The 14799-nt window shown below is 44.2% G+C and overlaps 1 protein-coding gene across 1 annotated transcript in view; it reads left to right on the top strand.

The window, feature by feature from the left end:
* The window catches only part of CHMP4B (charged multivesicular body protein 4B), a 28958-nt gene extending 17867 nt beyond the window's left edge, over positions 1-11091 (top strand). Inside the window, exons 2-5 of the mRNA XM_074553496.1 lie at positions 4251-4428; positions 5102-5216; positions 5717-5843; positions 10268-11091. Coding sequence (XP_074409597.1) covers positions 4251-4428; positions 5102-5216; positions 5717-5843; positions 10268-10335 — 488 coding nt within the window. The 3' untranslated portion in view covers positions 10336-11091. The remainder of the gene's footprint in view (positions 1-4250; positions 4429-5101; positions 5217-5716; positions 5844-10267) is intronic.
* Positions 11092-14799: the final 3708 nt, after the last annotated feature.

Genomic DNA, 14799 nt, shown 5'->3' with positions numbered 1-14799 from the left:
TTGTAGCTCTTAATTCTAATAAGTTAAAAATGCTGCAGGACATTTGTATCCCACTGTCTCTGGTTCTTATTTAATGGATTTTTTTGTTTGTTTTTTTGTTAAGGTTGGAATTAAATGCATTTTTTGTTTGGATTTAGATGTTTATTAGTTCTCATTTATGTTATAGTCTTATGACTTGTGAGTTTTGTAGTACTTAATTCTAATAAGTTAAAAATGCTGCAGGACGTTTGTGCCCCACTGTATCTGGTGCTTATTTTTATGAGATTTTTTGGGGTTTAATGGATTTTTTGGGGTTTTTTTTTTGGTTAAGGTTGGGATGAAATATGTGAGAAGGTATTTTTTGTTTTGGATATTTATTAGTTCTTATTTATATTATAGTCTTATAAATAGTGAGTTTTGTAGTGCTTAATTCTAATTAGTTAAAAATGCTACAGGACATTTGTACCCCACTGTCTCTGGTGCTTATTTTAAGGATTTTTTTGGATTTTTTTTTTGTTGTTAAGGTTGGGATTAAATGTATTTTTTGTTTGGACTTAGATGTTTATTAGTTCTTATTTATATTATAGTCTTAAGTTGTGAGTTTTGTAGTGCATAATTCTAATAAGTTAAAAATGGAGAGGTATGTCTCTCTCTAGAAGGTCTTTTAAGGATAAACTTTATTTAAGAAATGACACTTAAAGTAATTTTACTTTTAACTTAATAACTAATTATTTGTGGCTTGCAATGTGGATTTTTTTAAAATTTAATTATATAATACTACTCAAATTTATGAAGAAGAAGGTAAAGAAGAAGGACTAGTCTCTGCCCTAAAACTTCTATCTTGTTTTATATATATTACTATATTATAAAACTTTAAACTTTTTCTACTGTGTGATATACACACTTCTATTCAAGCTACCCACTCATAATCTTAGTTCTGTTATTTAATTTTGGAAGTTTTCTCTGTAGTTTCAGGTCAATGCAGTGTTCTCTTGGGGGTCAGTGCCTGGCAGCACAGAAAGTCTTAAAATTCTCAGCAACCAGGGTTCCAACACTTTTATTTATTTGTGATTTTGGAAAAAGATTTTTTTTTTTGAGAAAAAGAGCCAATGTAATTCCCTTCAGATTAAGTTTTTATAACTTCGACTTTAATAAAAACTTAACAAAAACATGTTACTCTGGCAGTTCATAAGATTTCAGTAGGTTCCTGATCTTTGGCCTTAGGGAGGAGAAAATAAGTATTTTCCTTGTTCTGAAGGGATGGGAAACAGAAAATATTACAAATCCATGAGCAGTTGAAGGGCAGTTGGGGTGCACAGGAGGTGTGGGTGGGAATGGGAGGGACAGGGTTACCCAACAATCCTGATTAGAACTTGTGATCCTGATAAGAATTTGTGATCACTCAGTGATCCCTGCAGGGTTTGTGTCTGAGCAGTTTGTTTTGAACACTGCATGAAATGCAGCCAAACTCCAATTGTCCTCAGAGAAAGCTGGAGTGGGGAGCTGTACAGAAATTGTAACATTTTACTTGGTTTTGTATAATGTTATATAATGCTATAAAATCTCTGGTTTTGCTAGTAATTCTCCATGAGGCACAAAATTCTCACATCCCCTTGTTGTGGGGCATTTCCCCAGCACCTGTCACTCTATAAACACAGCTATTAACAGTTTTTAATCTTTCTGAGTAAGAAAACTTCCTATATCCTTAATGAAACCATCAGTGTGGAATGAAGCAGCCCAAATATCCCAGCAAGGTGTCATCTGGGATGTTTGGGATGTTTGTGCTGTGCCTCATTCTGCAGATCAAACACTGTCCTTTGCACACCCCCTGTCCTCAGGCCTGTCACACACAGGGGTGTTGGACTGGGCCAAACTGGGCAGATTTTCTGACCACTGGAGGGAAAGTCAGGGCAGAGGCACCGTTTGTTTTGCACTCACTGTTTTGGTTTGGTTTGGGTCCTTGGCTTCTCTTGCAGCAGTTGAGGTGTTTGTACTGGCTTCTCCTAAACAATCCTGAGCTGCTTTGTGTACTTGGCATCCTTAGCTGGGCCTTCCCATAAAAAAGTGCTTTTTTTGTTCTGGAACACATTAGTTAATTTGAATTGAACCAAATACAGCATATTCATAACCAGCTGCAGAGCTGGAGCTCTGTTTGGGATTTTACCTTCTCAGGGTGGCATCTGCCAGAACACCTGGGCTGCCTGTGGGCTCCATCAGCTTTATAAACCTGTTCATCACATCCCTGAGTTGGCAGCCCTCTGCCAGGGGAGATAAGGGAACCTCTCCCCTGGATAATTGTCAGGATTTCCTACTCCTTGTTTCCTGCTCTCCTCAAAAAATTCTGCTTGGAAAGAATGTCTCTCAGAGATGGAAAGATTTAAAGCTTTTATTTGCCACCCTTCCTGGTGTGTGTGCCTGAGCTTTTGGGAGGGCCAAGCCTGGTTTTTAGCAGAGCCAGTCCTGTGTGACATGAAATAGTTTCTGCTGTGAGACTCTGAGACACATATTATAATATTGGCTTTTCACTAATATTACAATGCATTTTATATGTGTACTGTTAAAGTAACTTTGCTATAAATATATAGTTTTTATTTCTGTTGTTAATTAAGCTTAGACATAGTAGTGAAATCTCTGATAAAAGTATGCTTATGTTAAAATACATACTTAGATAATAAGTTGTTACTTATCAAGTATACATAGTACATTATACTTAGTTGTTTCAAGTTAGATAATAACTTGAAACTGAATACCTGATGGTGATTTTTTTTCCCATTGAAATCCTTACAATTTTCTTTTCATAATTTCACTGTATTTTGTTGAATTGTTTTCTTTGTTATTCTGTTATTTTACAAGTTACATGCAAACTGGGGACTAGGGCCTCCAATTTAGTTGCCTATATTTGAAGGTATATCCAATAAACATATGAAGAAGACACCTACTACAGTCAACACTCACCATCTAAAGACAATATGGACCAATGCCTGAAACTATAATAAAAACAGACTAAAACCATAGTCAAGGAATACACATGCTTCAAAAACAATCTGGAAAAGAACTATACTAAACACTTCTTAAAATATGTAAATTTTAAGAAGTGTTTAGTATAGTTCTTTTTCAGATATATATTTTAAACTGATTTGAAGAAAAAAGTTTACCATGCATAATTGTTTATAAATATGTAACTAATGCAGTAAAAATAGGATATAAAAAGTGTTTCCAAAATAGCAAATGTGCTCTTAGCTGAGTGCCAGACACACCTGGCTGTAATAATCTTTGCTTTATAATCTTTATCTCCTATTAAACTTCTTTAAACTTTTAAAAAGTCCTTTATTCAGCTTAAATTAAGAAAATGAGCGTGTTTTTCACACCTGTGTGTCTCAGGAATGGCCATGATTTCTGCCCAGGTGTCCTGTGGGCTGTTGGCACTGCTGGCTGCTCCCAGGGTGGGTGGGGCAGGTTGGACCCGTCCTCCCACCCCTCCTGTCCTGTCCTGGGGGGCTCCTCCTGCACAGCCCACGAGCCCCAGATTGCTCAAACCACCTCCAGTGAGGCTTCTCCCAGCTCAGGCTGTTGTGTAAACACCTTCTGGGAGGAGTAACACAGAACGGACATAAACACCAACAATTTTAGAATGTGTATTTCACATCTAAGTACAAAGCTGAGGGAACATTTCTCCTTGGGTTTGAACAGGGGTTCAGCAGGAGGGGGATCTGCAGCAGCACAGAGATCTCATCTGGCAGGAGCTGCACCAGCAGTGCTGCATTCCTGTGATGGGGGGAAGGTGAACAAAGCTGGTTTTGGTGGACGAGCCTGGATATTGAAGCTTTCTGTTTGCTGTAGCAACCACCCCCAAACAAACATAGAATTAACCCCAGAACTAACCCCCCAAAAAAACCCAAACAAAAATACAAACCATGATGATAAATCATCAACCAGTCACCCACCAAAGTTTACTTTCTTGTAGCTTATAGCAAGCATGACACTGAAGATGTGAAGATGGCTGCCACACACACTCAAGGACAAAAGACTTGACCTTACTGTCTCTGTGTGAGGAGTGAGTCTGGGCTGGCATCTGCTGTGACAAGTGACAGCCAAAGGGCAGCAGCCACCTCTGTGCCACCCCTGAAGGATGGCAAATCAAGGGTTGGGCAGCACAGGGGATCTGTGTCGACAACAAACAGCAGAACATGCTGAATGTCTCTCTGTGCTGAGTGTGAGGGGCTGTTTGGGGCACAGAGCTCACCAGTGCCACCCTGTCCTTTGCCCTGCAGCTGCCCTGCAGGCCCTGAAGCGCAAGAAGAGGTATGAGAAGCAGCTGGCACAGATAGATGGCACGTTATCAACAATTGAATTCCAGAGGGAAGCCCTGGAGAATGCCAACACCAACACTGAAGTGCTCAAGAACATGGGCTTTGCTGCTAAGGCTATGAAAGCTGCTCATGATAACATGTAAGTCACTCCCTCCTGCATCTTCCCACAGGATCTGGAGTTTGGCATTTGTCAGATCTGCTGTTCCAAACCAAAGGTGGAGCTGGAGCAGCAAAACCTTCTTGTGAAAGGCTCTCACTTAAACTAAAATTGAACAAAACACACACATATGATGCTTCCTCAGTTTACCACTGTTTTCTACATTTATCCAAAAGCTGGGTAGCACCAGTGTGGTCTGAAGAAAATGGGAGCCTTCAGCAGTTACAGATCAATTTTGTAACAGCAAGAATTTTAAGCCTCAAAGGGGATCTTAAAACTTGTTTTTCTGCAGTGGAGTTGGTGTATGTAGCAATAATTAAAGGTAAAACTGCATTATGGGAATGTTGTGCTTGCTCCACAAGCAAATATTGTGGATGTAATAATGTTGAATCAGGGAAGAGAGCAAATTATTATTGATATCAGTGGTGCAGAACAGAAGCTCTCCCTGGTGTCTGTATAACTTGCAGGGAAGAGTTAAAAATACATCTCTAATTGTGTTGAGACCAGGGGATAAAACCCAGACTTGCATGCAAAGTGTATTTTGGGGAAGGGCCTTGGAAATGTCACCGTGGTGGGGATTTCTACAGAAGCCAGGAAATGCAGTGTTGCTTGGGAAGGTGCCTGCTGACACTGAATTCTTTCCTTTCTTTTCCAGGGACATTGATAAAGTAGATGAATTAATGCAGGACATTGCAGAGCAGCAAGAGCTGGCAGATGAGATCTCTACAGCCATCTCCAAGCCAGTAGGATTTGGGGAGGAATTTGATGAGGTATGGCTTTTCATTTGCTTCTCTTTGTACCAGTGAGGGATGGAATCCTCTGGGTTGGGAAGATCAGGGATCCAACCACTGGTCCAGCACTGCCAGCCCCATCACCAACCCTGAGCACCACATCTTCTTGTGAAGGCTCTGGAATCCCTGCAGGAATTGTGTCCCCCAGGATCTGTCTCTGCAGATCTGCATGTTCTGTGTGCCTGGCTGCAGGACTGGGCTCTGAAATCTCTCCTGCAGTTGTTTCTGGCTGTAACCTGAACTTTATGCTCAGAATGGTCTGGATGGCTTGACCTGAGAATATTTGGACTTGGATTTCTTCTTCCCTCCTCTGCTTTTCCCTCCAGGAGATGGAGTACAGGAATCACATCAGAATCAGACTCCTCTGACCCTGTGCATTTGTGCTATTTTCTTTAATAATATGATCAGCTATATCTGATTGGTAATAAATATAACTTATAGTTCCTTCTTTTTTTTCTTTTTTCTCCTTGAAATCCTAGGATGAACTCATGGCAGAGCTAGAGGAACTAGAACAAGAAGAACTAGACAAAAACTTGCTGGAAATCAGTGGTCCGGAGACAGTACCACTACCAAACGTGCCCTCAATATCAATACCCTCCAAGCCAGGTATGATCAACCTTTACTGCAACCTCCTGCATCATTAAAAGTGTGCTTATTCATCTGCCTGCTCCTTGCATTTGGGAGATCTGGCTGCAGGCAGCACAGACATTTTGCTTGGAATTGCTTCCTGAATCCCAAATCACAGCCAGTGATTGCCATTTCTCTGTGAGGGGCACCTGCCTTTCAGAAACAGCACAAAAATCATTCCCTGTCACAGGAGCAGCTGTTTTCTGCTCCAGCTCATCCAGGTACTCTGGATAATGCTCAGGGTGCAGTGGAAATGTGGGAGAAAAGAGCTTTTTTCCCAGTGCTGCTGGGCCAGCAAGCAAGAAATCTTGATTAGACACCCTGAGGTGGTAAAAGGGAGGGCAGAGTGAATGAACTCATAAATCATTGCAGTTGGAAAAGACCTTCAGGCTCATCCAGTCCCAGGCAGGTTCACATTCCCCCATGGATCCATGTTTCCTTTGGGTTTTAATTTGATTCCTGTTTTTCTGGCCTTTGGGGGATCTTCCCTTGGGGTCCCCTCTTTGGGAAGGCTGTGGGCTCCTCTGCAGTACCCAAACCAGGCATTCCCAAAGTCAGGGTCATCCCAATCCTAGCCCACACATACCCAGGGAATTTTAACTGGTGTGAGGATTTTACCTGGAGGATGGACAAGCAATGTTTGTATTTACACAGAGGGTTCAAAGCTGCTCTTAAATCCCTCTTGCATGAACATTCCCCATGGAATTCAGCTGAGCTGGGCCACCTCTGGCAGCACTAATGGGATATGAACCTTTGCAAGCCCATTTTGCTGAATCTGCTTGACTATGATGAATAACTTACAGAATTTGCAGTTCTATTCCATGTCCTTACTTGGAACAGGAAACAAAACTCCAAAAAAAACAGTGGATGCAAATAATCCCAGTTGGTCAGTGTGTCTGTAATTATCCTGCTGCCTTTCCAGGCTTGGATGGGTGTGGGAAGCAGCAGGTTCTGCTTTGTGCCACTGCTCCTGGTGTTCCTCTGGTTTGATTCTCACACCACTGACTTTGTGTGTTCATCTGGTTTTATTCTACTACCTCTGGTTTTCTGTGTTCCTTATTCTGACACCACTGATTTTTTTTTTGTTCCTGGTTGTGTTTTACCAGGCAGAGCTGCTGACCAGAGTTGGTGAGAGGGGAGGGAGTTCTATCAGAATATCTGAAATCTGAGACTGTCAAATTCAGGAGAAATAGATGAAATGAACCAGTGCATTGCCTTTTTATTGCCTGGTTGATTTAATGAGGTTTGTTCTCTAAACAGTCTTAAAACACAATGTCTGGACCCAAATCTACTCTTTGCATTTTGTGGCTGCACACAAGTAAGGGGTGTTGTAATTGTGGATATATTTAAGACCTACACAGCCTAAAACTTAGGGAAACTCCCTAAAATAATACAAATTGTGTTTGGTAGTAAAAGCTGCAAGCATAAAGCTGAGTGTTTCACAGGATTTATGCTAAGCTGCTTTTGGGTGGAAATGAGAATTCCATGAATTCCATTAATGTATTAAGTGGCACTTTTTGCTTCAATAAAGCTGCCCCCAAGGCTGGCACTTGGGAAAAATTGGGATTCTGGGCTGGTGTTGGGTGGGGATTTTGTGTGGGTTTATTTTTTGAACCTAAATTGATTTTCACTGAAAACTGACTTAACACTGGGATTAAAAGTTTGCTTATGATTCCCATGGTCAGACCTCCAAAGGGAAAACTGTCCCTTATGGTTCAGGTTCATGTGTAATTGTCTTTTTGGGAATAATAATGTGTCTTTTGAAGTAGAGCTGACTGTTACCTCCTTTTTATCCACTGAAGGGGAGATTACCACGAGCTTTCCTGCTTTTCCACTTCTCAGGAGCAGTCTGGACTTTGGCTTCAGTCAGATCAGCCTGAATGAGGAATTCTGTTATTGGTGGTGTCAAGAGAAATTCAGGCAGAAATTGTTTAATGGAGGCTGGAGGATCTTAGAAAACCAAATTCCAGCCTTGTGCAAGTGAGGGGTCTGGAGCTTGGAGCTGACTCAGTTTTCCTGATGTAAAAATTTCTTTTGGAATGACACACACCACTTGGACCAGGAATTGTTTCACTCTTTGGTGTTTTTTTTTTTTTTTACATTTTCCAGAATTATTGCAGCTATTTGTCGGTTCATACATTTTTTGCTGAGTTAATGGAAACTGCATTTGTCAGGTTATTACAAAGAGCAGCATTTTCTGCCCTGGAACAACCAGGAAGGAGGAGAGGGGCAGTGTCCAGGCTGCTCCCTCCTATCCACATCCACATCCATCCACATCCATCCACATCCACATCCACATCCACATCCATCCACATCCACATCCATCCACATCCATCCACATCCATCCACATCCATCCACATCCATCCACATCCACATCCATCCACATCCACATCCACATCCATCCACATCCACATCCACATCCATCCACATCCACATCCACATCCACATCCACATCCACATCCATCCACATCCACATCCACATCCATCCACATCCACATCCACATCCACATCCACATCCACATCCATCCACATCCATCCACATCCACATCCACATCCATCCACATCCACATCCACATCCACATCCACATCCACATCCATCCACATCCATCCACATCCACATCCATCCACATCCACATCCATCCACATCCACATCCATCCACATCCACATCCATCCACATCCACATCCACATCCATCCACATCCACATCCACATCCATCCACATCCATCCACATCCACATCCATCCACATCCACATCCATCCACATCCACATCCACATCCATCCACATCCACATCCACATCCATCCACATCCATCCACATCCACATCCATCCACATCCACATCCATCCACATCCACATCCATCCACATCCATCCACATCCACATCCACATCCACATCCATCCACATCCACATCCATCCACATCCACATCCATCCACATCCACATCCACATCCACATCCACATCCATCCACATCCATCCACATCCACATCCATCCACATCCACATCCATCCACATCCACATCCATCCACATCCACATCCATCCACATCCATCCACATCCATCCACATCCACATCCACATCCACATCCACATCCACATCCACATCCACATCCACATCCACATCCATCCACATCCACATCCATCCACATCCACATCCATCCACATCCACATCCACATCCATCCACATCCACATCCACATCCACATCCATCCACATCCACATCCATCCACATCCACATCCATCCACATCCACATCCACATCCATCCACATCCACATCCATCCACATCCACATCCACATCCACATCCATCCACATCCATCCACATCCATCCACATCCACATCCATCCACATCCACATCCATCCACATCCATCCACATCCACATCCATCCACATCCATCCACATCCACATCCATCCACATCCACATCCACATCCACATCCATCCACATCCACATCCATCCACATCCACATCCATCCACATCCATCCACATCCACATCCATCCACATCCACATCCACATCCATCCACATCCACATCCATCCACATCCATCCACATCCACATCCACATCCATCCACATCCATCCACATCCACATCCATCCACATCCATCCACATCCACATCCACATCCACATCCACATCCATCCACATCCATCCACATCCACATCCATCCACATCCACATCCATCCACATCCATCCACATCCACATCCATCCACATCCATCCACATCCACATCCATCCACATCCACATCCACATCCACATCCATCCACATCCACATCCATCCACATCCACATCCATCCACATCCATCCACATCCACATCCATCCACATCCACATCCACATCCATCCACATCCACATCCATCCACATCCATCCACATCCACATCCACATCCATCCACATCCATCCACATCCACATCCACATCCACATCCACATCCATCCACATCCACATCCATCCACATCCACATCCAGGGAGCACAGGAGAGGGGAGTGGGATGTTCCCAGGGCTCTCCAGCCCCTCCACATTCTGTACCTGACCCAAACACCTCATTCCCTGCATTCACAGTACTCAGTGATGAAATAAGGAATTTCATGTGGATGGGGAAGAGATTCATACTGGAGACATCAGATTAATTTCTATAAGAAGTTGCATTTCTCTGAAAGAGGCTTGGAAATTATGGAAAAATATCACACTTGAACTTTGATGCCCACTGCATCTTCCCGTGGGAGCTGTTGTTTTCTTCCACTCAGGAAGTTTCTGGCTCTTTCAGCAAAGCACTTTTTACTTCAGCTCAAAAAGGTTTTATGTATTTTTTGTGCACAGCTTGCCTTAGGTGCTTCATTTACTGATTCCTCAGTTGCACAGAGGGTTCTGTCAGGATTCCCACTCACTTGTTCTCTTTTGTGATTTTGCAGCCAAGAAGAAAGAGGAAGAAGAGGATGATGACATGAAAGAGCTGGAAGCTTGGGCAGGAACCATGTAACCACAGTAGCCCCTGGCTGGAAAAAAGACTTTGGTTACCTATTCTGGGTGCAAATGTGTTTTGTTGAGGAGAAAGCATAAGCAAAATGTCTTTATCTTTAATTTTAACCCAGAGCAGTGGGAACTGCATTGCTGTTTTCTGCATAGCATGGAAAAAAGTCTGCCCAGAGGAGAGAAGGGGGAGCAGGGGAATTGCCTGCTGTCGATACGGTTGAATTTCTGTAGAAAAGGTATTTGCAAAATCAAACATTCAGCTTTGGGACTGTGCTCCTGCCACTGCTGGATCTTCATCTTCAATTTGGGCCATACATTGAATTGAAATAAGCTGCAAAACACTCTGTAATCTTAAGTCAGTTTAAGTGTGTCTAGGAGTCTTGTAAGGCATTTAAAAACCAGGAAAAGTCGTAAGCCCCCATTGGCTTCTTTATTGTGTTTTAGGTGCAAGAATGCTTTAGGTTTTTAGTTCTTTGCCAGGTCTATTTATATCCCTTGACTGCTGTGTGCCAGCCCTGTGTCTGTCACTGCAACGACGTAGTCACTGTGCCCATTTTAATTGCTGAGAATGATCTGCAGTTGATCCACACTCTCTTGGAAGTAGGGAAGGTTTCAAGTTCTGTTGTACATTTTTCTACACGGCACTACAATGTTTATTGCTTTTTTGTGATAATTGATAACCCATTCAGATACATGCACACAATTATTTTAATTAAGAAACTACTATGGATTGCACTGTATTAAATATCTCGATTAATTTTCACCTGTGGCTGCTGTGGTCAATTCTGTGTCCTGTTTAAGTGATCTGGCTGTGCTTTAGGTGGAGTTTGGCCTTTTTCTACATGTGGGACATCCACTCTAAAGCCTTCTGAGCTATGGGGCACAGGGACAGGACAAGAGGAGAGAACCTCGAGCTGTGCCAAGGGAGATTCAGGTTGGACATCAGGAGGAATTTCTTCATGGAAGGGTTTGTCAGGCTTTGGAAGAGGCTGCCCAGGAAAGTGGTGGAGTCCCCATCCCTGGAGATACTCAGGGAACAGCTGGATGTGGCACTCAGTGCTCTGGGCTGGTGACAAGGTGGGCATTAGTCACAGGTTGGGCTCAGTGATTTTGGAGATCTTTTCCAACCTCAGTGACCTTGGGATTCTGTTCTGTGTGCAAATCCCCACTCCAAGGAGAAATCAACTGAATTAAGTTCAAAGCAAGAGGTTTAGGGACAGAGCTGGGACCCTTGGCTTTGTTTTTCATCCTGGAAATCACCTCTACTGTGCACTGTGCTAATAGATGTTGTTAAACCAGCTCTGTTTTATTCTGGGAATTCCAGGGAGCAGCTGAAACGCAGTGAAATGTCCCAGCAGGAGCATTCAGGTGGAGCTGGGAGGGGGAAACCCAGCCCCATTCAGGCTGTGCAGTGCTGGGAGGGGCAGAGGCAGCCCTGGCAGCCAGTGATGTCCCTGGCATTGCTGATGGGATTTATCTCACTGGCAGCTTTATGCTAATAATTGTTACCATTGGGTATTGGCCACTCCTTGGTTGGCTCTGGTACACTCACTAAACAGCTCCTAAAGAGTTGGTCTGGCTTTGAATTGGTTAAACATATGTGTCTGAGTTTGTTACTTGGTTAAAGTAACTTCAACGTTCATTTTTGGTTGATTTGTAGGTATACCTGTATTGCAAAAGTAAGTAAGTAAAGTTGACAAGTGCTAATATGTTATTTGATTTAAGTCTTATGTTTTTTGTTTAGTTACTTTTTGTAAAAGCTCTCATATATTTTAATATATATTTTAATATATATTAAAATATATCATTAAAATATATCATATATTTATATATATTTGTATATTATTATATATTTAATATTTATATATTTATATATTTATATATAATAATATATATTTTAATACACATTTTTGTAAAAGCTTTCTTATATATTTTAATTCTAAAGTAATTTTTTTAGTACTTGTTCAGGGATTGGTCAGCTATAAGGCACTAAGCTGTCCCTCTAACATTTCATTTTTAAGCTTTGCTGTTCACTCAGCTGTACCCAAGCACAGGGGAGCTGCAGCAGGCAGTGTGTGTTGGACTTCTGGTTACTCTGAGGGATGACAACCTCAGCTCCTCCAACCTCTTCTTTCTTCATCTTTTAATCCATGATGGGGAGGTTCATATTCCTTCAGTTTCACAGGATATCTGAGGACTGAGCACCTTTCTGCTTTGGGTTTCCCTGAATTCCTTATTTCAGCCTTAGTGACCAGCTGGAATGTTCACAGGGAACATTTTCTGCCTTGCTCAGAGGTTCTGAGGGCAGACCTTGCCTGTCCAGAGCACCTTTGGGCAGAGCAGGAGGGAGAAGCTGTGCCAGCAGTTCTGTGGGTGCCACTCAGTGCCACTCAGTCCCTTTTCCTGGCAAAGCCACTCCAGTTCTGCTGGCAAACTCAGCTCAGTTCATTTGCCCCCAGCAACTCAAGTTCAGCTGTGCCAGTGTTTTCTTGTGGAGCTGTCAAAGGGGGCAAGCAGAAATCTGGGATCCAGGTGTTTTCAGTTTAGGGAAAATCCTTGGTTTTTCCTCTGGGGAAGGGTTGTCACTGCTGTATGTGTGTGTGAGAATGATTCATTTAAAGCAGAGTGAAAAGCTGTGGCTGCCCCTGGATTCCCTGGCAGTGTCCAAGGCCAGGTTGGACAGGGCTTGGAGCAGCCTGGGACACTGGAAGACATCCCTGGCTGTGGCAGGGGTGGCACTGGATGAGCTTTACAGCCCTTTCCAACCCAAACCACTCTGGGATTCTGTGAAAATACAGACTGGGCTGAAGGGTTTCATCATCCCTGCTTTTCCCTTGGAATGCTTTCAGCACAGAGTGGCTATTGTGCAGCTGGAGAAGCCAGGACATGGAATTTGTATGGGATCCAAGGGAAGCACAGCCCTGGGAGGGACAGGAAAGGGTTTTGTGTTTGTGCTGCACATTTGGGTCAGGGGAGTAGGAAGGAGATTCCTCCTTGGTGGCTGCTCAAGGCTCAGAGGCCACTGACAGCAAGGATTTGTGTTTGTACCTCTGGAACAGGGTGAACACTCACAGAGCAATTGGAAAAGCTGGGCCAGAGAGGCTGAGGTGAGGCGGATAAAGCAGGATAAGTAAACCTGAGATAAATAAACCTGAGCAGACATCTACCCTGGGGTGCAGCAGCTGGGGCACTGTTCCCTCCAGGAATGATGGAATCCATGGCTCTGCCCAGTACTGCCCTGTCAGACTGGATCCAGCTGGATCTTCCCCTTCCCAGGTGGATAAATGGCTCTCCTGTGGGCCTCTCCTGCTCTTCTGGGACTATTCTAAGGCACAGACATTGAACTTCAGTGCATTGTTAAAGAGTAGGGAATGGGGGGCTCCATCAGCCACTGGGGAGGCAAATTGCTGTTCAGTTGCTTCACTGGTGAGTTGTTCATGTGTGTGTGGGTTAGTAATGGGTTAGTAGTGGGTTAGTAGGGGGTTCTGAGGAGCTGAGAGCTCTCTGGAGAGCCTTTGGCCTCACATGGAAGCAGGTGGGACAGGAGCATGCCAGGGAGCCTCTCAGCATGCACTGAGGGCAATGTCCTCACTGAAATCTGTCATCTACAGCTTGGTACTTGAAACATTTGAGGGAAAGCATAACTTCTCCATACAATGCCATCAGATAGATCCCTGTGTGCTCTGCCTGCAGGGAAGTGTCCCCTGGAGCAACACACAGGACATGGCATTTCCTTAGGAGTGACAGCTCGTGGCTGCCAGTGCCATAAATCAGGTGCCTTCTCCTGTGTCACATTCCCCTTTCCTGTCACATCTCACCCTTGGGTCCTGCTCCTGCTCTGGGGCCAGTTTGACTGCCAACCCAGCCCTGCTGCAGCTCTCACAGCAGCGCAACCCAGCTCCCTGGCTCTGTCTCATCCAAGTTACTGCCTGGTTCCATCTGCTCCCAGTTTTCTCAGTCCTCACTAGATGCTCAGGCCCTGCAGGTGTCCTGTGCTTGCTCCGGAGGGACAGAGCTGGTGGCCTCGAGCTCACAGCCTGGGCTAAGCTCCTTGTGCTTCTCTCCTGCTGCTCTCCCCACTTCAGACCTATCCCCTCTGCTAAACCCCACCCCAAAACCCCACAGGGCACTCCGGTGATGCTGCAGCTCCACCCCCAGGCACAGCCCCAGGGCCACATCCCGGGCTGCTGGGGACACCTCTGTCACTCTGGGCACCCAAACAGCAGAGAGGGCTGGGCACCCCCTTGGCTGCACTGGCTGTGGGTTCTCCAGGGGGTTCCATCCCTCCACAGCTCCTCTGGGATGCACTCCCCACTCTGGGGTGCCCCCATTGTGTCCCAGCTTTTTGGGTTATTATGGCAAAGTGGCTCCAGCCCCACAGATGCCAACAGCAGAGACCACTCTCTCTACTCCCTTTGCAGAGAGGTGTGTGTTCAAATCTCATTTGTGTTTAAATCTCATTCCGTTCATT

This window comes from Zonotrichia albicollis, chromosome 17 (genome assembly GCF_047830755.1).
Source record: "Zonotrichia albicollis isolate bZonAlb1 chromosome 17, bZonAlb1.hap1, whole genome shotgun sequence".
NCBI lineage: Eukaryota > Metazoa > Chordata > Aves > Passeriformes > Passerellidae > Zonotrichia > Zonotrichia albicollis.
Note: the sequence above shows the minus strand (reverse complement) of the source record. Positions and strands in the feature narration are given on the sequence as shown.